The 24,891-nt window shown below is 34.4% G+C and overlaps 1 protein-coding gene across 1 annotated transcript in view; it reads right to left on the reverse strand.

Annotated features, from left to right (window-relative positions):
- LOC128223717 (serine/threonine-protein phosphatase 1 regulatory subunit 10-like) overlaps nucleotides 1–23,021 on the reverse strand; it is a 41,408-nt gene extending 18,387 nt beyond the window's left edge. The window contains exons 1-6 of the mRNA XM_052933046.1: nucleotides 22,699–23,021; nucleotides 17,680–17,864; nucleotides 9,276–9,370; nucleotides 2,931–3,017; nucleotides 1,490–1,674; nucleotides 836–901 (exon numbers count right to left, since the gene is read on the reverse strand). Of these exons, the coding sequence (XP_052789006.1) occupies nucleotides 836–901; nucleotides 1,490–1,674; nucleotides 2,931–3,017; nucleotides 9,276–9,370; nucleotides 17,680–17,856 (610 nt within the window). The 5' untranslated portion in view covers nucleotides 17,857–17,864; nucleotides 22,699–23,021. The remainder of the gene's footprint in view (nucleotides 1–835; nucleotides 902–1,489; nucleotides 1,675–2,930; nucleotides 3,018–9,275; nucleotides 9,371–17,679; nucleotides 17,865–22,698) is intronic.
- Between the last annotated feature and the right edge of the window lie 1,870 nt (nucleotides 23,022–24,891).

Genomic DNA, 24,891 nt, shown 5'->3' on the forward strand with positions numbered 1-24,891 from the left:
CAGAAGTTGTTATCAAGGATCAAATATGTATGTATGAAATTGTCCTCTTAGCAATGAGCATCTTTATTAATATCAAATTATCAAATTATTAATCCATTGAAGAAACTGCTGAAAGAAATCTTACAGATTAACCTGAAAGTGAATAATGTATTAGGCACAAAAATTCATTACATTTAATATCTTAAAGGGGCTAGCTCATGGTTTGTAAAATTCACTTTTCAAGATGTGTTTTTTAATACAAAATAAAGTGTTTCAAATCATCAGGAGTGTTAAAACTAAGATAATGACAGCTGGAACCCTTCAACAAATGTTTATATATGCTTAAATATTGTCTTTGAGGTCCACAATTTCCAAAACCATTGCTTACTCAAATCCGCAAAAAGCTTAAGCATGATTGGTTGACAGACATTAGCCTGTAAAGGTATCTAAAAAAATGTTAAAATATCCAATGCAGTACCAGTCCTAGTGGCTGAGTGGTTATGCTATCAGTTTTTTATAATTATTTCTTGACTTTACCAGCATGGTCAATCCCCACTAAAACCAGAGTTTTAAGAATTAATTTTTGGTCCAAAAACATGCGCAAGTCCCTTTCATGGTTTATGGCAAAGAATATTTTTTTACTTTTCTTTTGATATGTCAAAATAGTATTTCTCATTGCTCATCAAATAATTAAAATCAAACAAAATCAATTTATTTAATGTCAGGTAATTTATACAGCATGGCATCATTAGCCATGTATAGCTGACAGTCAACAAAGACTTAATTTAAGATTTTGTATGTAGTCATACTTACCCAATATCTAGTTACCATTATGTGTGAGTGTGAGTGAACTTACCACTACTTGCTGGTTGCACCAGTTTCATCCACTCTTCAAAGATTGCCTTAGCCACGGTCTGTATATCTGCAATACATGCTCAGATTGCAAAATCATAATTTTCACCCCTAGACTTGAGAGATAAGAGTCGAAAAGAGTTAAAACAGCTCGGTAAAAATTGCAAAGTGTTTCTTTGGCCATATTATGGGTAATTTAAAGTCGTTCTATTTTGGACAACTCCAATTCAAATGTGGCCACTCTATGTATTTGAACATTTCAAAAAAATTAAAAAATACGACCAAGTGCTTTCCAAGCCAACACACTACAAGGCCTGAATAAAAAGTAACTTTGGCGTTACTGACCCACATTTTGAGGGGAGGAAAGGTAGGAAGGTAGTGTTGTGTGTATGTGGTTTTTTTTTTACTTCCTAACCCCTTAATTCAATACATACAAATTTTGAACATGGGAGAGGCTAAAAAAATGGATTGTGGTAATGTATGCAAGTTGGTTAAGGCCAAACAATCTATTTATTAATGGTGGCCTAATTCTAACATAGTTAACCAAATTAAGCATTCTAACATAGTTAACCAAATTAAGCAAACAGATATACACAATCCATCATGAATATATTTTGATAAAATTATCATTCCTAAAAATGACCTCTACAAAACCTACCAGCATGTTCTGTTTTACACAGATGCTTGATGGTCTTAGCGGCCTTGTTGGTCTTTAGTAAGTCCACTGTGACGGGCAGCTGTCTGTACACCTTAAGTAATTCGATGATGAAGGGATTGTTCTCATCCTCTTTCGCCTGTTGCAACCATTCATTTAGGGTCTCCCAGCCTCCGCCCGATATCAACCTGTTGGGGGAGAGACGGGGTTAGTGTCTGTGGACTTTAGGAACCACAGAAATACATCAATATTATACTGCCCAGCTTCAAGAAATGGCATTAACCACCTTGGCAGGCTTCTATATAAAATATAATGATGTTCCGCCTAAAAGACACCAATTTATTGACAAGTTTACCCTCAATGCTAAAATTGATTCATTAGATTTGGGTTTATTAAAAATAGTTTATGCTTCATCTTTTAATGATCAGAAAAGGGCTGCTAATGAAATTGATATATGTTTTGGAAAAGAGTTATAGTAAGACACCTTTACATTTAATTAACATGAACATACTTCTTTCTGATATAAACCAAATGCCTAAGATATATTGTTATAATAATATGATTATGACAGATCCTGCAAAAATTCCTTTCAAAAATATTGACATACACAACAGATATCATCATAATAAACATTTCATTTTGTTCACAGAACCAGTTGCAATATCATCAGAGCAGATAGATATGCCCTTGTAACTGTTGACTTGTTCCAAGAATTAGGCATATCTGCAGTCTCCCACATCTTCAATCATTTTGTCCTATATTATACATATTAAAAACTTACCATTTGCTTACATAATTCTCAATAAAATATGTAATAAGTTGATATGTCTGCAAGGGCTGCAAGGAATGTTTCATTACACATATTGGTTTATAACATTTTATTGTAGCTTGATACAGAAGTTAGCTGTAAGCCGATATGGAGTCCATTTTCTGGGCAGATGCCAACACTACATGTTCTTTTTAAGATACCAAGAGAACATTTCCCTGGAGAGGATCAAACTCTAGGGTTTCTCCTGATTTTTTAACATATTATGAATACTTTATAATATATATAGAGTAAAGAAAATCAAGAGAACCCCATGTGGGTGATAGCCGGGCAGTTTTACCTCTATATCATTACACATGCCTTATGCCTTTCAATATAAATTTATTGACTATTTCTTTGGTTTTGCTTTATTTTAGAAGCTTAAGATCAATTTCTATATTAAGTCCAAAACAGAAGCTCAAAATGGACATCACTTCAAATACACAGTAAAAACAAACAGACAGTTTTACAAGATCTACTCAATATTCAGGTATCAGTGATATTCATATTTCATAAATGCCATTGGTCTCTCACTTTCAGCATTCAACATAAGCTAATTTCTGTTCGCTCTTTTACTGAATTATGGACAGAGAATAGAAAATGCGCAATGGTTAGTCAGCTTTAATCTATAGATCTTACTTTTCCAGGTTGTCTTTGCTGGTCTCCACTTTGAGGATGTTGATGAAGACACACTTGTTAACCAGCTTACTGGCTTCCTTCATCATCCTGAAGAGAAAGAAAGCAAAGTTTCACAATTTGGAGATCACACATATATCATATATATTGTAACACAGCTTATGCTCGTGAATGCTGCAGTTCTATGTGACCCCGTCTGCTCCAACTTTATGTTTTTAGATATTTCTATGAATTTACCATATCAATGTTTTAAATCTAAGGTGATCCAACATAACCATTTTTTTTTCCAGTGATTTATCATAGGGACAAAAAAACAACAATAAAACCTTAAAGGGAAAATGGTTTTAGTTTGCAATTAACCCACGTTGCTACAGTCAAGGACAAATGACAACAAAACCACACTACCACAAGGATTCATTCACAAACAGGATAACTGAACCTTTCAGCCCTTTGTGGAAAGACGTTACTTTTGCTATTAAAATTGAGGATTTTAATGACAATATTTGAGCATATGCCAACATTTGTTGAAGGGGTCTAGCTGTCAGTATCTTAGGTTAACACTCCTAATGGTTTGCCACACTTTATATTGTGCATTTTAAAAAAATGAATGAGTCCCTCTAAGATACCTGTGTAAATATTTTAAAATCCACCTATCCAAGTATAGATCTATCATTTAAGAATATTTTTTTCGAAGGTTCACTAATGCCATTGATAAAAAATTATAATTAATAAGCGCCACCCTAGTAAGACAGTATTTATTTTTGGCAATATATGACAACTTCAACAACTTTGTTTGAGTCATAAGAACATTGTTGTGAAATAATCAAACATTAGCAGTAATACTTAAATTGTCAGTCAACCACTGAATTGGTTGAAAGGTTTCTGACAATTATTTAACTATTTGTGTTCAATCAGGACATCCTACAATCCTAAAAGCATTAGGTGCCCATGTGCATATCACATTTGTGATAAATAAATTCTTAATTCTCAATTTTCATAACAAGGGAAGCATGTAGTCAACATTTTGCCCACAAGTGTACAAAACTTTCATTATCTTTTCAAACATTAATTCCTACAAGTGACCTATTTTTGAAATAACATGACCGATTTCTTGGAGAAACGAAACATTCTGACAGATCATATAATCAAGATTAGGTAACAAATGTCACATCTAGAGTGTTACCAAGGATTTCAAATATTTGACCCTGTGGCCTTGAATTTATGATTTCAAACAGTTGAACAACTGTTGGAAATCATAAATTCAAGGCCAACCAAGGCATATCATTAATAGGTCACAGGGTCAGATTTTTCACGGAATTTTTTGCCTGCATCTAATACCCCCTATCGTCTTATACCCAGTCATTTACGGTAAAGATTGATTTGTGTGGGCTCTTGAGTGGTAACCAATTGACCACTGTAACATGTGACCCATTTATTGAACTCAACCTAGATTCATAGAACAAACATTCTCACAAAATTTAAGAAAGTCAAAGATGGAGTAAATCTGTGCATTCAATGTGTTAACCAAGTTGAACTTTTTTTTGACCTAACAAAATAAACTACCAAAACTGCACTCGATGACCTAAAATCAAGCAGCAGAATCAAGTATTCTTAACTTAAGCCATTTTCTTTAGTTAAATACCCCACTGGTCATATAACATAATTAATTAATAACATCTATAACTATCTCATTAATTCTATGTAATATACAAACTTTTTTTGTAAGAAACACTTTATTTTTGCGTATGAATTTATTTGGAATTTGACTAAAGATAAGAAATTATTAATGAGGTTTATAAATACCGGCCAAGGCCTTTTCTAGGCATTTTGGTATTGAGAACATGACCCAAACTTTGTGAAATGTTATCATTTAAATATTTGAATAGCGAATGAAAAGCCTAGAGAAAGCGTGTCAAAATTCTCCATTTGGCATAAAAACCTTTCGCCTTTGAAATTGGTCGATATAAAGAATTTAAACTAAGGCAGAAATTTTGTGCATGACAGAAGCTGACATTCATTGCAAAACTTAACGCAATCCATAGTTACACAACTTGACAGCCCTGAAGACATTTTGTCAGAAAGAAAGTGAAACAAGAGTAAAAAAAAAATTGTTTCTTGGAATGAACAAATATTTTAACCTTGAGCCAAATGACCAAAAGCTAATGCAATCCAAAAATACATGCTTATTTATAGAACTTTTGAAAAATAAGTTTACCTAAATTCATTTGAGTTTATTTAATACCCGATTCAGTCTTAACCTGACAATACTTTACAATGATAATAAAAAAGGCCATTAACAAAGTACAGTTGAACACCGCTATTCCGAACACCGTTTATCTGAAATTATCGCTATTTCGAAATTATTTTTCAGCCCAATTTTGCTCCTTCTTTGTTTTACTAAATTTTTAATCTTTAATCCCAAATTGCTAGTCCAAAATAATCGCTATTCCAAAGTAAAAATTACAGTCCCGATTTGGTATTTCACATTTATTTATCAATTCTTATTTCGAACTCGATCATGTCATAGTTTTTCACACCCTACTTTGAATGCACTCAGGCATCGGTTTAAGGTGACCATGGAGCACAATTTACGCTTGTTTAAAAATGACATTATGCACGCGTATGTTACAAACATCGATGTCAGAAAATGAGCGATTCATTTGGGTGAAATAGTGTGTATATAATTGCTGGTTAACACAACCTGAATATCATTCGAGAATGTCTATCTCATCAGATTTGATTGCCGCATTTGATTCATTTTGTTTTAAATGTTTTATGTTGTTTTAATAATGAAGTATAATAACAAATTATTTGTCATTTATTAAACAATAAATTGACAAATATTTTTGTATATGAAAAATCAGTCAAACCGAATGTATTGTATTGGTGACGTGTAACCGATATTGCAATCTTCACGACTTCACGTCATCTATAATGCGCGAATGCTGTCATATTCTAAAAATTGTTAATCCGAAGTATCGCTATTCTGAATTAATTTGTTCGGTCCCCACGATTTCCGATTAATGGTGTTCAACTGTAGTGAGGTTGTAATGAGCAGGGTTCACAAGAAGTTTTGGTTGAATAGTAAAGTTACCGACCAGCTTCTACTTATTGTACTTAAAATTCACTTATTTTCCTAAATTAGTACCGACCCAATTGCCATTTGAACCGTCCATTTTGGCCAGCAGTCGGTTCTTATTGAAAACACTGAATGAGACCAAACCATGTTTTTTGAAACAATTGTCCAAGCCATCAGAAAATTTGCTCAAAATTAAATGTGAAAATTGCAACGCTAAAACCCTGTCAGCTTGACCTTGAACCAGCATTGTTTCTAAATACGTTCAGCACACTGGCATTGACATATGGTAGCACTAGAAATGTGTCTAGGACGCAGATTCCTCCATATGCCTTGTTCTTTCAAATCAAAATGTGACCTTGACCTTTGACCTACTTATCCCAAAATCAATAGAAGTCATCAACTAGTCATGACCAAACGGCATACAAAGTATTTAGTTCCTTGGTGCAAGTGTTCTTTTTTCATATCAAGGTCACCTTGACCTTTTGATAGGGGTCATCAACTCCTCATAACCAACTGGCATACCAAGAATGAAGATCCAGAGAGCATGTGTACCGATTGTTATTGATCGGAAACCGTTTTTTCACCTCACGGTCACAGTGACCTTTACCTACTGACCTACTGAAACTCAATAGGGGTCATCTACATGTACTTGTCAACGCCAACTGGCATACCACCTGATGAGGTTCCTAAGTGCAAGTGCACTTTAGTTATTGAGTAATTTTTCAGCTTTCTGTCACTGCCAACAATGTTTTTACTTGAAAGACAGCGCAACCTTGACCTTCCACCTACTGATCTTAAAATCAACAAGCGTTGTTCGTCAAACATTATGCCCCCCCCCCCATTTTAATGACCTGTGAGTTGTGACCTTGACCTTTGACCTCAAAATCCAGGGGTCATCTACAGGTCACCCCCAACCTAAATGTCAAGTTTAAGGACCATAGGTGCAGACATTGTTGAGTTATCACACAGACAAGCTTGTTGTTTTCAAGGTCACTGTGACCTGGACCTTTGACACCATGAACCCTAAATTCAGGCCCAACCTCCAAGTCAAGTTAAAAGGCAATATCACTAGGACAACCTTTTTGCATTCAAGGTCACTGTGACCTAGACCTTTGACCCAATGACACCTAAAATCAAAAGGGGTCATCTACTGGTCAGGCCAAATCTTCATATCTAGTTTGATGACCATAGGTCCAGGATTTGTCAAGTTTGCATTCAAGGTCACTGTGACCTTGACCTTTGACCCTCAAAATCAATAGGGGTCATCTACTGGTCAGACCCAACCTCCAAGTCAAGTTAAAGGGCAATGGGTGCAAGCATTGCCAAGTTATCACTCGGACAACTTTTTTGCATTCAAGGTCATTGTGACCTTGACCTTTGACCCAATGAACCCTAAAATCAATAGGTGTCATCTACTGGTCAGGCCAAATCTTCATATCTAGTTTGATGACCAAAGGTCCAGGATTTGTAAATTTTGCATTCAAGGTCACTGTGACCTTGACCTTTGACCCAATGAACCCCAAAATCAATAGGGGTCATCTACTGGTCAGTCCCAACCTCCAAGTCAAGTTAAAGGGCCACTGGTGCAGGCATTGGCAAGTTATCACTTGGACAACTTTTTAGCATTCAAGGACACTGTAATCTTGAACTTTGATCTGATAACCCCTAAAATCGGTAGGGGTCATCTACTGGTCAGGACAAATCTTCATGTCAAGTTTGATGACTATACGTCCAAGCATTGTTCAGTTATCACTAGGACCAGCTCTGACAACCATTTCCCGTTAAAGGTCACTGTGATCTTGACCCCTGACCCGTTAAGTCCTAAAATAAATACCGACTGACCAACCAACATGTGCAAAGCAATATACCTCTCTTCTTTGAAGGGGGGTATAATAAGGGTCATCTACGGTCATGAACAACTTTGGTACCAAGAATGAAATTCCTACACCCAAAGGATCATCAGTTATTGAGCAAGTTTTCTTTATATAATAGATACACTAAATATAGTCACAATAAACGTCATTCGTGACACACCAAAGACACCATCATGATATATTAAATATGTTACTTATTAAAGTCCTGCAAGGCCTTATTGAATTACAGCCCAGACCAATTTCTATTCATAGAATAAGCAACCATCACTTTTATGCAAAACATGATATGATGAATGATCATATTATATTATTAAAACTTTTATGAACTTGACCTGTCTTTTATGGTGTTCAACATGGGTACCATTTTATTTTAGGTATTATAAAACTGATATGACAGATGGAAAGGTGGAAATTTTGAACCCTGGTACTAGATCATCAATTTCTGGTTTGTAGCCTGGTTCCCCTATAAATATTTAACACCAAAGAATAAACACAACACTTAATATTAACACAGACCTATAAACCATGGTTTATAGGTCCATGATATTAACCATGTTGTTTGAAATAAAAACAAGTACAATTCGGAGTACTTTTTATCCTTTGTCATATAAAAAGACAAAATCCCATCCCTGCACCTTGTTAGCTTTATCATAAAAGTGGATAATTGTGTTTTTATCAAAAAAAGCACATGTATTGCAAATTCCAAGTTGGGGCAATAACTCCATTAAAAATTGGTCGTTTGTCACAAAAGTCGAAAGTAACCTGTATTTTATGGAGTTTAACATCTCTTCAAAAAAGCAATTAATCAGCCAAACCATTTACAATTTCTAATGTCTTGACACTATATTTTTGTCAAGTTCTAAGGATGAAATGGAGTAATAACTTCATAATAAAATAAGTAGTTGCTAACCCTTTTAAGAACAATTGTCTGGATGAAACCAACCAGCCTATATACACACAAAAACTTTATTTTGTGGGCGAATAAACACTTCAATGTGACCTTGACCTTTAGACCTCACACTCAATAGGGTTTAACTAATCATTAGGCCCCAATTTCTCGAAACTTCTTAAGCTTAACAGTTAAGGCTCAAGTCGCTTATTTCAATTAGCCGAAATACATGCTGAAAATGGATTTTGGTAAATGAAAAATGGTTTATTCTGATAATCATACAGATTATTCCTACATAATTTCTAAAGATTCTTGAAGAAGTAAATATAACACATTGTAAAGATCAACAAAAATAGTGAGATTAGCTTTATCCTGTTATAAGGTACTTAAGAAGTTTCGAGAAATTGGGGCCAGGTTTTTGTTCCTTCTCTGGCAGCAATAACCTTAATCTTGAAACACCACAAATCACAATGTAAAAATATGAGTCTGTGACTACTTTCACTTACCCGGCAATTTTGACAACCTCCTCCGGACCTTTCATCGCTCCTGTTGGGGAAAGAAGCTCGTCCAGACTCTTCAAAACTTCTTGTGGATCAACCACCTGTAATAATAAAGAGACCATAAGAAGCCATGAGGATTGAGGACAGTTATGTTTGAATGTTACATAATTGTATGCAAAATGATCTCAAGAGTAGTTTCTCAAAGTCATCATTGATGAATTTTCAGTTTTAATCGTAAACACTTATTCATATAATTTTATGTGAGCTGATTGTTAAACTGTACTGTCAAACATACATTTTGTATAGAGATATACAAATACATTTTTACATTCAACTCAACATTAAACTGGTGTTCCTTTGGAGTCACAATCATTTGAACAAATCTGAATTCATGCTTGAATATTTTGAGCATGAGTTACATATACCGGTACACAATTCTAGACAAATACACACAAAATAACGGGATACATGTGTTGGCAGATATTTACCGAAATATGCATACACACATATACACAAACATTAAAAAAATGAGTTATTAAACTAACAATAAGAACCTAATATCATATGTGATGGAAGGATGGTATATTGTATTTTATACAAAAATAATTAAACAAGAGATGTTTGTCAAACATTATGCCCCCCCTGAGCGCTCTGTTGTCAGGATTATCTGGACAATTGAATAAAATATGCATGGACCTCCAAGTCAAGTTTGAGGGCCATGGGTGCAGGCAGTGTCAAGTTATCACACAGACACCTTCTGCGTTAAAGGTCACTGTGACCTGGACCTTTGACACCTTAAATTAAAAGGGGTCATCTACACGTCAGGCCCAACCCCCTTATTAAGTTTGAGGGCCATGGGTACAGGCATTGTCGAGTTATCACTCAAATAACATTTTCACATTCAAGATCACTGTGACATTGACCTTTGACCCAATGACTCCTAAAACCAATAGGGGTCATCTACTGGTCAGGCCCAGCCTTCATGTCAAGTTTGATGATCATAGGTACAGGCTTCGAGTTCTCACTGGAAGAAGCTTTGTTAACTTTTCATGTTAAAGGTCAATGTGACTTTGACCTTTGACCCAACGAAACCCAATATGAACACGGTTCATGTACTGGTCAGGCCAAACCTCCAAGTCAAGTTTGAGGGTAATGGGTGCAAACATTGTCGAGTTATCAATCGGACAACTTTTTACCATTCAAGGTCAATGTGACCTTGATCTTTGGTCTGATGACCCCCAAAATCAATAGGGGGTCATCTACTGGTCAGACCCAACCTCCAAGTCAAGATTGAGGGACAAAGGTGCAGGCATTGTCAAATTACCAATCATTTTTTATTTTTTTTTATCATTCAAGATCACTGTGACCTTGACCCGATGACCCCTAAAATCAATAGGGGTCATCTATTGGTCAGGCCCAGCCACCATGTCGAATTTGATGACCATAAGTCTAGGCATTGTTGATAAATCACTCGGACAAGCTTTAAAATCCTTATACCGTTTAAGGTCAATGTGACTCTGACCTTTGACCCAATGGCCACTAAAATCAATAAGGGTCATCTACTGGTCAGGCCCTATTTTTATGTGAAAATTGATGACCACACGTCCAGGAATTGTCGAGTTATCATTCGGACAAGCTTTGGTCTACCGATGGACCGACATGTGCAAAGCAATATACCCCTCTTCTTCGAAGGTGGGCATAATTATTAGAGGACAAGCTTTTTGCAAATGTTTCTACAATACATGTCATGAGCAATAAAATATTGAATGCACAGCAGTACACATACATGTATAAGTTTCAGCCAGTGTTTCATCTAACAAACACCATAAGTGTTACATCAGTAGTTGATAATAAATTTGGTAGTTTTATGTGGGAGTGAAATGTTGACACAACTCACAACATATGTTAAAATAATTTTAAGAGTTATCTACCTTTATCGATATGATTTGCAATCAAATATGTCCAGATAATTAAAGTCTTTTAACACAAGCAAGGTATGATGTCATGCAACACAAGTCAGTTCAAGCAGACCTTATTACGCAAGTTTAACATTGAAGTACAAATTGGTTCTATGTTTGCATGGCATTTATATCAGAGTGATAAAGAATCTACTATGTTATTATTGTAGTCAATCAAACGTTCAGTCAACATAGTGAAAAGACTTCCTGTAAGAATACTATTTTAACCTTAAACAATCAATAGAAGTTCACGCCTCTATCAAGATAACACACATTCCAGATAATTCTATTATACTGAATTGCAAGAGGAAATACTTTAATAACCTTAACAAAACAATAGAAATATCTTTGGAATGCACTTATAAATGGGAATAAAATTTCACAGGAATTTCCCACACAATACATGCATGGGTTAATAGTTTGGGATTTTAATCAAGTATACAATTGGGCACCATTTCATCACAAATCCTGGGAACATTTCCATACCTACAATAGTAGCATTACATTGTTTTTAATCATTCCTAGCTACAAATTTGCTCCTACCATTCTTGATAAAAAAAGACTGAAGTGAACTACATTTTTTGGTAAAAAATATCAGATAAATAAGTCAAATATTTTGATTGACCGACTATGACAAATTTATACAAAGTTACAACCATGGCAGCAACTAATATGCCCACAATCACCAATGAATGACACACAAATTTAAACTCGTTAATACAGAAGAAGCATTCCCTCCAGTAACTACATCATGCACTAATCCATAATAAAATGTTAATTAACATTGCAAATTGACTCAAGAATTGAAATAGTTTATAAAAAATTAGAAAGATATTTTGAGATTCACAGTCTCAAGCAAGGATCTTGGCAAAGCTACATTGGAACACAAAACCATTTCACGGTACAAAATTTAACTGCAACAGTGGACTACATTTAAAACAACTCCTCAAAAGTTGATGATTTCCAACACTTTTCAAGATTAAACCAATATACAATGTTGGTCACTAAATTTAAAACACTAATTATGACCATGGCAATAGTCCATCGTGATTTACAAGTGATTAAAAAGATAGGACCTCTACCAAATTATACACAGATTTTGACCTTGACAGTAAACAACAATGTGAGTACAGCATGTTTAAACAATTACCAAATGAAGTGGACAGACAAGCATAAAAACACTACCTGCATCTCATTAGACATCTTTTAGAAAAGTACCAACAACCTGATCAATGACCTTGACATTGGTGATAAATGGCAAACTTCAGTTATGCACCCATCATATGAGGGTTGTAATAATGCATAGAACCACCTAAATAATGGACTGGCAATGTACAGCATCTTAGATTTGAAAACCAATGTCCTTGACCGTAGTTTTGGATGATAACCATGTAAACATTTGTTCACAATTACTAGACAACTACACATATCAATTGGCAATCACTTGTGGAGAATCAATCACATGATCGTAACTTCCTTGGAAATGACTCTGGGATCCTGCGACATTTACTAATATGACCTTGATCTTTGGCAGATATGGATGAAAAACCTGTCACTAGACAACTACAAACATCAATGGGCAATTACTTCTAAAGATTAATTTACATGAACTAAACATCATTGGAAATGACCTTGATCCTGTGACATTGACTAACAATGACCTTGACCTTTGACAGATATAGGGGAAAAAAATATGTATATGATTGCTCAATAATAACTAGACGGATACCAACATCAATGGGCAATTGCTCAAGCAGATTTAAACACGTAAACTGAATATCCTTGGAAACGACCTTGGGATTCTGTGACATTGACAAACAATGACCTTTAACAGATAAAGAAAAAAAACTATGTATATGATTGCTCAACAATAACTAGACGGATACCAACATCAATGGGCAATCCCTTATGCAGATTTAATCACTGAAACTAAACATCATTGGAAACGACCTTTGGATCCTGTGACATTGACTAACAATGACCTTGACCTTTGACTGAGAGAGGAAAAAAACTACATTTATGATTGCTCAACAATAACTAGACAGATACCAACATAAATGGGCAATCGCATAAGCAGATTTAATAAGGTAAACTGAATATCCTTGGTAACAACCTTGGGATTCTGTGACATTGACTAACAATGACCTTGACCTTTGACAGGTATAGGAAAAAAAACACTACCTATATGATTGCTCAACAATAACAAGACGGATACCAACATCAATGGGCAATCACTTAAGCAGATTTGATCAAGTTTACGGAACATCCTTGGAAACGATCTTGGGATCCTGTGACATTGACTAACAATGACCTTGACTATGGATGAATTGGATTCCAATGTTAGTGCAAAATATGCAAATACATCATTTAAAAATTTATCAAAAATTGACAAGACATAAGAAGTCAAAGATTCAATGCAGGACCTTGATCTTTGGGCATTGGTGGAGTGCAATGGAGGTACCCAGATCAAAGTACTTTCATACATCGACCATGACATGAATGAAAGGTCACAGGCTGAAATGTATTAATAGATCATAGCTGCTAAACAATGGAACTAGTCAATGGCCTTGCATAAACTTTGACCTTGACATTACATAAGAAACTGCTCTCAAATCATATCGAAATCGCAATACATAATGTCTCAGTTACATTCAACAGCAAAAACTAGATTTCAGCGAGGGAAAGAAAAAAATGCCCAATGAATATCCCAGAGTTGACCCAGTTACCCTGTTCAGGTAAGAGGGCATTCTGTTTGCATTTGGTGATATCCAGACTACTTAAGAGGGTTAAATCCTCACTTTTAATCATGGTCCTTGCACAATTTGTTAGAAAAAGACCAGAACTATTTCTGTTGGAGCATTTACATAAAGGACATTTTATTTGTAAAAAATCTGACCATGACCTTTTTCACCAAATCAATTATTTATCAACTTTTTAATCTGTTAATGAATGTTTCTATTGCGTTACAATGACAAATTTAAGGTTTTTTTCGTTCATCCCACACACACACACACTTGTCCCACATTTTTAGTGGGCTCATAAGCAAACCAAAGCCTTCCATAGTTTTTCACTACAAAATACACATGTACAAAGTCACTAAGAGTTCAAAACTTATTTTTTTAAATATGGAAGGCTCTAGTTTGCACAAAACAATATAAATGTCCCATTCAAACATGGGCTCATACTCTAAGAAGGCATGCAACACATTCACCATACCAGAGCACAGCAGTGTAGAAAGTGAAAGACTAAAAAAAAACATTCGAGGCATTGCCAGCTTTTGTGCAATATTTACATCTCAAAAAGCTTTATAATTCAAATTTGTACATCAGAATTTAGCTCTATTTAATACCATATCCCAACTATTTTTGATAAAACTCAGTAATTTTAACATGGAACTGGACCGCTTAAAAAAGTTTTTATGTAGAAGAATTAATGTTATCTTTAAGAAACAAATAGTATAAAAGTAGGTCAAGTATAGTCTTATTTTTCACAGAAAAATAGAATATATTACCAGCAACTACTAAACTTATTTGTCCAAATTAAAAAGTTCCTTAAACTTTTGCCTTATAGCTTGCAAAATACAAGCTCATTTAAATACTCTCCATTAATTCAAGATTACAGAAGTGCTAGCTAGAAACATTAAGTTCATAATTTATGACTGTTTAACGTTAACCCCAACTACACATACCCCAAGATGCTTTTTTTCTTAAATTGACAATGTCCAAAATAAGGAATTCTAACCTCAAAACCCTAGCAACGCTTCTGAGGGCCATTTCAATAAAAATCTTAGTCGATTTCAAACATAAATTAAATTATCTTAGTGCCAAAGTTTATTTATTTAGCTACATATTGATGTGACCTGAGCTTGAGTCAGCACTGACAATGAACAGAAATATGAGGAAATAAAAAAACAGAATATATTTTTTGTAGTGAAATAATGACGAATGCATTTTCGAAACATACCCTGTTAGTTACTTATAGTTATGTTATATGTTTACTGTGCTCTAGTATTTATAGATTTCAACCGTACAGCATTCTCACCCAGTCTCTCTTTGGAATACCAGAAGGCTTTCTAGTTAACATTTTGAAGCAGCAGTATTTATTTGGAAATAAGCTGCTATTGAATGCATGCTAATATCGAAGAAGAATAGGTAAATGATGCATATTCAACATTTTCTCGAGGAATTCACAAAATATTCAAAAAATTGAGAAGTGAAACAAAAACTTTGCAAGCTGGTTTTCTTTCAGCAGTTTTCAGAAAAAAAATGTCCTGAATGTGCTTTGGATGTATCAAATAATATCCTGAACACTTTATAAATTTAATAAAATTTGATCCACATTGGTATTCCTGAAATCCTTGTATTTTTCACTGTTATGTAGTTCTTCCATTTCAAAATCTTCTGTATAAACTGCAGCAACTGGGGAGGACTCTTCATTTTCTTCGCTATTTTCCCATGTTCCTTTCTGATTTGCTCTTCTGAACTTCTTTTATAATTGCATGGATTTTTCTCCTAAATATTCACTTATTAGTTTCTTTGAAGACATGAGCCACATTGCGCCATTTTGGGCCTTTAGGCATAAATTGGCTTTTATTTTATTCAACATGACATTTCAGGAAGTAATTAAAGTGAGACCATGTTCTGCCCATTCCGACTTCTTAATTTGTGGTCATGCACATAAAGTCATGAGTGGATATTAAAGAAATTATGTACAAAATGAACATATCAATATTTCAACTAGTTTGAAATTTAAGTTGATTTCTTAACACGGAATCAAATTAAGTTGGGACAAATTCTGTGGTTGCTAAGGAAACATTATCAAACTATTGGTCATAAATCTTAGTGAAAATGATGTGCAAATGACAATCCTTTTAAAGAAAGTTTGGAAGAAATTTATAAACATGGTATTTCATTATTTCAGGCCTTTTTTATGTTTAATTTTTTCAATCCGCGATGCAGCTCATGTCAAATTGATGGTCATTTGAAATCAACTTTTTCTAAACCATAAGCATTATTTGAAACCCCTTTCCTATTATTTCAGAAAAAAATGTACAGAGCTTGGGTCTTCTTTATATTTTTCAGCAACTTGTTTTGTTTTTCAGGCTCCGTAGAATGCACTGATCATCTGAAATATACTGCAAGACTAGCTTGCCAACTGCATTTATGGTTAAAACATGCACAGTCTTAATCAAAGCAATTTATCGGTACTTTTTCTAAATATATTCAAAACTTAATTTCAAGCTCATGAAAATTATGAATGCTAGTATCTTCTGCTTGTAACCAACTGATTCAGTTAACATGGAATAATGATAATACCAGTACTGTACAATGTACTTGTAAACTCACAGTCAAAACTTTATAAATTTACATGACGAGAGATCACCGCAGGACAGTTATAACTCCTTATGAAATAAGAGTTAAAACTCTCTTGCGCTGAGCTTTCAATATGCCTGTTTAAAATGGTAAAAAACAAATTCAATGACTGAACAACATTTATTGACTTCATCTTTAATATATGAACTAATAGTTTAAATCCATACCAACAACTGAGGGGTGAAAGCTTAACGGTTCTACTTTAACTATCATCAAATAAAGAATCAGATAGAACAGTTTCACTTTTAACCCTAGAGTTATACATGTACATGTACTTACCAGCAGCCTTAAAATCTTACCACATCACAATTCATTCCCAATTTCGCCAAACAACTTGTAAACATCATTATTCTCTGAAAAGAACTTCAACAAGCCCTCTGTACAAGGGAGAAAAACTAACACAACCAATGACTTGACTCCATGCAATAATATCAAAGGAACACCAGTTTGTTATCAAGTCGTTTTTTAATATTTAGTGATACTAATAATTTTAAATGTTTTAACATAAAAAATTATTTTTAGTTGTGAACTTGTGCACAATAAACCAAAAGTGACACTGTCTCATATTCTATACTATCTTGTCATCAGTTTAAAGCTTCTGTATGCAAGTAAACATTAAAACAATGACAAGCCTACATAAAATATCAAACACATCTGAACTGAAGTATCAACATAAATTTATTTTCCAAGTTTATAGAACTGAACATACGATATACATTAGTGTTTTTCTGGTCAAAATTTTGACCCATTCCAAGTGCCCAAACATCTACTTTAATCCCCAGAATAAAAATTCCCACTTTCTCTTTTGAAAACCAATTTCTCTTTTGAAGGAAATTATTTAGTTGACTTGTGCAAGATATTTGACCTCCTTAAAGTCTTTGTGAGGAGGAATAAATGTTTTCCTTATAAGGACGGGGTTATTGTTAATTTCAAATTCAATACAGAAATCAGAATTTCCCGAATTAAATCAAAACAAGAAATTTTGATTTTTTTCCTAAATCAGAATGACCCTGACCCCTATCCCAAAATGGAGGTTAAAAACACTGTATATACTTTATTTTCAAGTATACAATACACTACCATCTTGTTATCGTCTTCACTCTGTTCTTCAGCTCTCTCTATTTCTTTCTCCTCCTCGCTGTCTCCACTTCCCCTCCCGTTGGCCTCTTCTTTCTCGTCCGCTTCGGGCACCTTGTTCAGCCTCTTCTTGACTCTCTTGAAGCCGTCCTTCGTGTAAACTAACACCTCGACCTCCATGGATTAACCTGAAAATGAATATTATATTTTCTCTTTAATTTCACACATTAACTAAATAATACTGTATATGTAAAGGAAATAGATCTATAACTTTATGCCAACTACATCAGTCAATGGAGACACAGTGAAAGATTAACTATATCAAAATCATAGGTCAAAGAAATATAACTGAGTCACCAGTTTTGACAGATCATCTATTGTGAAAAACAATGACATCAAGATCACAGAGGCTGTATTCTCTAATGTCTTCAGTTTGTACCAAAGACTCATTTAGTTGTAAATCTTCAAATTTTTGTTCCGACTTCTCCAATTTTATAATAGAAGAGCATAATTGTAAGCTGGCCATGGAAATACCATGTTTAGCCATTATTTACACATTAAAGAACTACATCAGACTATTTATCACATATTAAAATTAGCTTTTCCAAGCCGGAGTCACAAACTCAAGACATTAGTGGTCAAAGCCCAGGCCTGGTCTGTGTTTTTGCCACACTTCTGTGAATGTGCCAAGGGCCCTTTGAAAGCTAAAATTCACCACATGACACATCATGAAAACATTACTATGGAAATTGGAGATTTGATCCAATCTTTAGTCCTAATTTTAGGTAAAGAAAAAACACTGATGGATCAACATCATTATTTCTGGGTTAAACTGAAATATGCATCAGTCTCATAAAATAAGGCAATATTATCATTTGAAAAAAGACTTAACAAAGATAACTTTTTTAACACAATCTCTTCACCATTTTAAATAAAACAAAGCGCAGTCTACGCCGCTTACGGAGCCCTGCCTTCGGTATTGTACCAGTTTGAGTGTTTAGTTTCTTAAAACACTCTGACAAACCTTTTTACAATTCTGCTGTATGACAGAGCACTGTTTTGTAAACAGGTTTGATGAAGTGTTTGATGAAACTAATGACCTTATCAAATTTCAGTAATAAAACAAATGCAGAGCTCTTTCAGCGGCATAGACATTATTTAAAATGGTGTTGTAAAAGAAATGTTATCTTTGATATATAAGTCTTCATTTTTAGCAAAATGTTGCGTTCAGACGTAGCATATATGACGTAATTTATCACGTGGTATACACACACTGTACACTATTTCTATTTATACTAAATTTTTATCATATTCATTAAGGATATTCAATATCATTAAAATTAAATACATATTTTAAATTTTTAGCATCAATTGGAACCTTGAGTAAATTAAACCTTATGACCTTCAATATAATTATAAAAATAGTATCAATAATACAAATACAGGCTTTTAAGTGACCATAAACAGAAAAGTAGTGATAAAAGAAGGATGCGGTTTTTTGGAAAACCTAGGGAAAAATAGGGATATTAAGATCAATACATAGGGTAAGTAAGATAGCCTTTAAGCACCAGTAATTTGTAACCACGCCCCCCCCCCCCCAGGTCCGGGGAATAGTGGGGAATTTCGGTCCAGCCAAGCCCGGGCAAAATCTTGCCCCTGCGGAGGCAATCTGCTGGTAAAACCCCCGCCAAATGCCCCCACGCCCAAGGGACACTAGATAATGCCAATTTCCCGCTATATTTGGCGTGAAGACTAAACCACCGCAGTCACCCGGCACTGATGGGCCACCTGGGGGGGGGGGGGGGGGGGGGGGGGGCGTGATTACAATTGACTGGTGCATTACTTTTTTGGATGCAAATAATGACTACCTTACATATTTATCAATTGTGATGTACATGTAGTTATCTTTGCTTAGAAACCAGTGCTTCAAGAGGGATTCAGCCACAGAATGAGGAAATGAACCTGGAATGGGTGACTTGTCAACATGCACCACTCATTCTAATCATAGAACACCTCTTGCAGCACTGGATACCAACTGCATCAAATAATCCTTCAAAAATACTAGAAATGGCTTCTTTTTAAAATCAAGATTTAGATTATTCCAATTAATAAATTTAGTGAAAACTTTTCCACAATTTTGAACTATTTTTACAAAAAAGTAGGGATAGTCAGCCTTTTTAAAAAAAAAGTAGGGAAAAGTAGGAGCCAAACAAATAAGTATTGAAAAGTAGGTAAAGAAAGGCCCACTTGAAAGCCTGCAAACATAAACAACCATCTACTGATACCAATGACAAAATGCATAAAATTCTCAATTGATGGAATACTTATACACTGTCACATCAAACTACCCATACATGACACAGCTAAACATTGGCACTTTTTTGATAAAAACTAATAGAGGCCCGACCTTTTCACGGTAGGAAATCTTAACTCGTAAATGATTTAAATAATCGGAAATATACATTCCATATTAGGATCTGAAGTTAACTTAAGACAAAGGAGGTCATCTTCTGGCATCATTTCTGTCAGCCATTCAGAGGCCTTTCAAATCCATATAATTTACAATATATAAATGTTAACAGGTGAAGTTCAGACCCTGTCACAAATTGCTCATTTATTTAAATTAATGATGGTTAGAGGAGGTTGAATTAGAAACAATCAACTTAAACAAAAGCACAAACAATGATTCCATCTTCTTTTAAATAATATCAAATATTTAGATAAAGATAAAAAGGGAAAAATAAAGATCGGGAAAAATAAAAAAAATCAATTTGGCAAAAGCTGAATTATGGTATCTGCTAAAGTTATTTATACTGGAAGGGGCCAAGCAAAGCTGTTTTCTTTGACAAGAGACTGTCAGAATTAATTTCAGCAATGCCATTATAAATAAAACAGTACAATACAAATATGCAAGTACTGGGCAGTTTCCTAATACTGGATCAATTTTGAAGTTTTCTTAAAATATTGTCATAATTACTGAACATAAGTGCATGAAATTTTATTAGAGAAATGTTGGGTACTATATCAACCAAAATGGAAAAAGAATAAAAGAAAAAACAATTAATTATAATATAATATTCAGTACGAAACAAGGGCATAAACGACGTCCAAAAACCTAGATTCAGTGCCTAAATATTCAAAATTTTTCAAAGAACAAAGTTAACATTATTAAGTCAATACAAATATTCAAATGCTACTTAAATAAACATCATGTATTAAATGTTTAACCGGAATATAAATTTTATACTTCTCTGAAGTATTTGTATGTGTATTTTCGGTGTATGCGAAGTACTAATTTGTCCGAATTTGCATAATTTTGAAAGTCTGAATCTGCTTCATTTTTTCTTCATTTTCATATCAAATGCTGCACAACACAAAACAATGACATCGTCAATTTATTTACTATTTATGTTATTGGCATTGTATTTCGTGATTGACGATAAGACATAAACATCATATAGTAGGTCTAGTGTTTAAGATAACCCTGTCGAACCTCAATATAAAAGCTTGCGCTGTGTGACGTCATCCCCCATGTGACTTAATATTGACATTTAGGAAAGCGAAAGTTTAGAGGTATTTATTTTGGGGTTATACTCGAATAGCTGCACTTTTGTGTTGTTTCTGTTGCTATGGAGGTCAGTTGCGTAGACTGTGATCATTCTATATTGATCACGGCCGCCGAAACGCTTTTTAAACAATTTCTGAATATTTAGGCAAATCCGGAATTAGGCAACTGCCCAGTAATCAATTTTTGATGTTGTGGGCGTTTTCCAAAGACATTTCATTTCACCAAGTTCTATTTACATACAGCGAAATTATTTCAAGTTCTCTGTTTCAAATAGCTTAAATGATACATTATAGAATTGATGGTTAAATAATTTCAACATCGATCATAATAATGTAGGAATCCGATGTCTTACAGGTGTTGTTACGTTCAAAAAGATGTCAGCCACCTGAACACATAAAGAGAGATTTTGCAAATGACATTTAAGGTCAACTGCAACCTAGCTACAATAATGAGTGATCAGGGATACTTTTTTTATTATTTTGACATTTCTTATGTATCCCTGTAACGCTACAACTCTCTACCATTTAACAACGGGCGAAATGATATACTGTAATAATATGCATTGATGTTGAATAATAATGACAAAGTTGTTCAATTTTTATCCGACAGTGATCTGAACTGGATTTAATTTGTCATTAGAGTTGTTATTTTCACATTAATATATTATGGGTCACGAATACCGTTATACATGTACACAGCCAGTCAGATTTGTCCCAGATTTACCGATATCGGGATACTCGATAAACAATCGACACATGTAAGTGTTTTATGACAACTTAACATGTTTTTTGGGCATACTGACGTAACTTAATACATGTTTAATAGTAGGCAATAATATTTTCGTAGAAATTTGAATTTATAACGGAGATAATTTCAAAATTGTGGCCACGAGGATTCTCTGCGCAAGGACCGCTTGCTACTTTTTGCTGGGATGGTGGACGTCACGAGTCTGCCATATTAAAAAAATCGTCATAAGACTCGTTGACGGCCATTTAGGTGGACTAAACTGCAACCTAAACTTCCCAATAGCAGGGCGTTTCCTGAGATTACTTCTTTGAAAAGATGACCCATACCTTTTCCCCATGAATATGTTAGAAAATTGAAAAAAAAAAATCAATGATTTATAACAGTCTAACAGGTAAGAGATAATTTCGTTTTTTTTCATAAACATGTGTGGAGAAATAGCACAAACTAAGTCATTTGTTTAAATATGACTCATTAGATTCATTTTTAAGTATGAGAATGTTTACCTTATTACATTGAAACTGTTGACTAACCCAACCCAAAAGCACTTGGAAAAAAAGATTCCCAGAGCGGACCATTAATAGTAGACTGTAGCCTTCGCCACAACTGTCCAACTTAGCAAAATATCAAAATAACTTGGGCACGATGCCAATTTCTTCAAGTCTTTTGTAGATTTGTTATCACTTTTTTAAGAAGACATGTATACTTACATCGGTTAAAATATAAGCCATAATATACAAAAGTATCCGTATTATTTGTTGTCGTTCGCCAAAAGAAGAATATAAGTGAACATCATCCGGAGTTCAATGAAATAGAGGACGCAAACATGGCGGATCGAGAACTCCACATAAAATTGTCAATTATCGTCACTGTTCGTACGCAATGCCTAAAACTACTCCGCAGAAATGTTTATGTACATATATTCTAAGTGAAAACAACATGTGTATTTGGAACAAAGTCGTTTATGTGTTACATTTGGCAAAAGAAAATTGTTGTTTGATGATTTGTTTGGGCATGAAGTGCGCACGGCCTATGCTGTGACGTCATAAAATCGATAACAGCCAGACTTTAGAATAAAAGGAGTTGATATTCAAATACGATTCTCAACAAAGACGATTTCTTGAAAAAGCCACGATAAACATATATTTACTTAATATAATAAACAAATACATATATAAAATTGTATTCCTTTATGTGTTTTCTTCGATATTCATCAATTTATATCAAGAGTACCTACTGTTCGAATATGAAACAAAGTTACTCCTTTTGTAAGCATGTTAAACAATATGCAACAACACAACGAAATCCCCAAACAAATTCATCGGATATTAAGTCGGGTGTTTCATGCCCCTTACATACTAATGTCAGGAATACCATATTAACTCTTAGTGTCAAAAAGAATGTATAATATAAAAACATTGCATGATTTTTTTCATCTTTTAGTTCCCCCTGTTCTAAAATGTGTTCACAGTCCTGAAGGTGTGTCCACGTGGCTGATGTGTGCTTTCGTTGCCGGGGATTTGCCTCATGATGGCGCTGGGGCATGTTTACCGTAGCTTAAGTTGTATTGCCGGTGCTGAATTATGTTTCCGGTGCTAAGGTGTGTTCCCGATGCTGAGGTGTGTTCACGGTGTCAAAAGTGCGTTCCCGGTGCTGATATGTGTTCCCGGTGCTAAATGTGTGTTACCGATGCTTAGGTGCGATTCCTATGGTGATTCAAATTCCCGATGCTAAGGTGTGTTCCCGGACCTGAAGGTGCGCCCTGATACCGATGTGTGTGTTCCTTAGTGTAAGATATACCACTTACCGAGGTGATGAACTATTATTTTGAACAGTTACTTATGAAGATGACTTCCATTCATTACGAGTACTAGGCCAAAAAAAAAATGTTTGTTTAGGGTAACCTTCCCAAATTTTTTAGGTAGGGTAGGTAGGGATTTTTTTTCAAAATCTGTCGTAAGTTCAGAGTGTTTCCTTGCACATGGCAGTCTTTCCTACATTACTGTCATTGCCTGACTTTGTTTTATCATATAAACAATAATTCTGATCGTCCAATTCGCATTTATCCGCCCTTCGTAACTTTGTATTCGCTAACGATTTTTTTTTTGCTCGGCGCATTTTTATAGGTAGGGTCGGGTTTTCCGAAACAGACATAATTTTTTAGGCCCATGAAGAACTAACAGCACATGTATCTGTATAAGATGAACATTCCATCATTACCAAAGATATTGGTTTAAAAAAGAACAATGAACATTTTGATGCAAATGTATTTTAAATTAGTGTATACATGTTATAATTTGCTATTGCTAATACTGTTTAATAATACTTTTTTGTTAGGAAGTGTTTCCTTAATTGCTTGTGGGGAATGTCGCAAAGATCGCGAATTATGATGGTTTTTGTTGTTGTTATTATTTGTAACAACTTTAAAGTTTACTCCGGATGTATTGTTATTGTATTAAGTTACGGCCGCGGTGAAACAAAGTTTCTTTATTACTCCGATATTTTGTTATAAACTTAAACTCCGCCTGTTCTTGGTTTCCATGCAATTCCTTATTTTCACGTTTTCTTACATATTTCGTGAATGACGAGGTATTTGGCGGGAATCTATTTTGCTATAAAATATGTTGACAATTACTTTCATGTAGAGTAACATTACCGAGCCCGGTAAACAAACACTTCATCTCCGGAGTTATGTGATGAACGCGTATAATTTGGGTTTCCATTACTTTTAGAAGTTATAAATTATTTCAATGAAGTATAATCTACGTTGAGGTAACAAAACATTTCTTTGCCTTTCTTCTTTCGTTTTCACATGAAAGGACGAGGTATTACAGAGTATGATGGTACACATCGATCTTACCATAAATTATTAAATGCAGGTCACCACAACAAAATATCGCCTA

Source organism: Mya arenaria, chromosome 17 (assembly GCF_026914265.1).
Source record: "Mya arenaria isolate MELC-2E11 chromosome 17, ASM2691426v1".
Classification (NCBI taxonomy): domain Eukaryota; kingdom Metazoa; phylum Mollusca; class Bivalvia; order Myida; family Myidae; genus Mya; species Mya arenaria.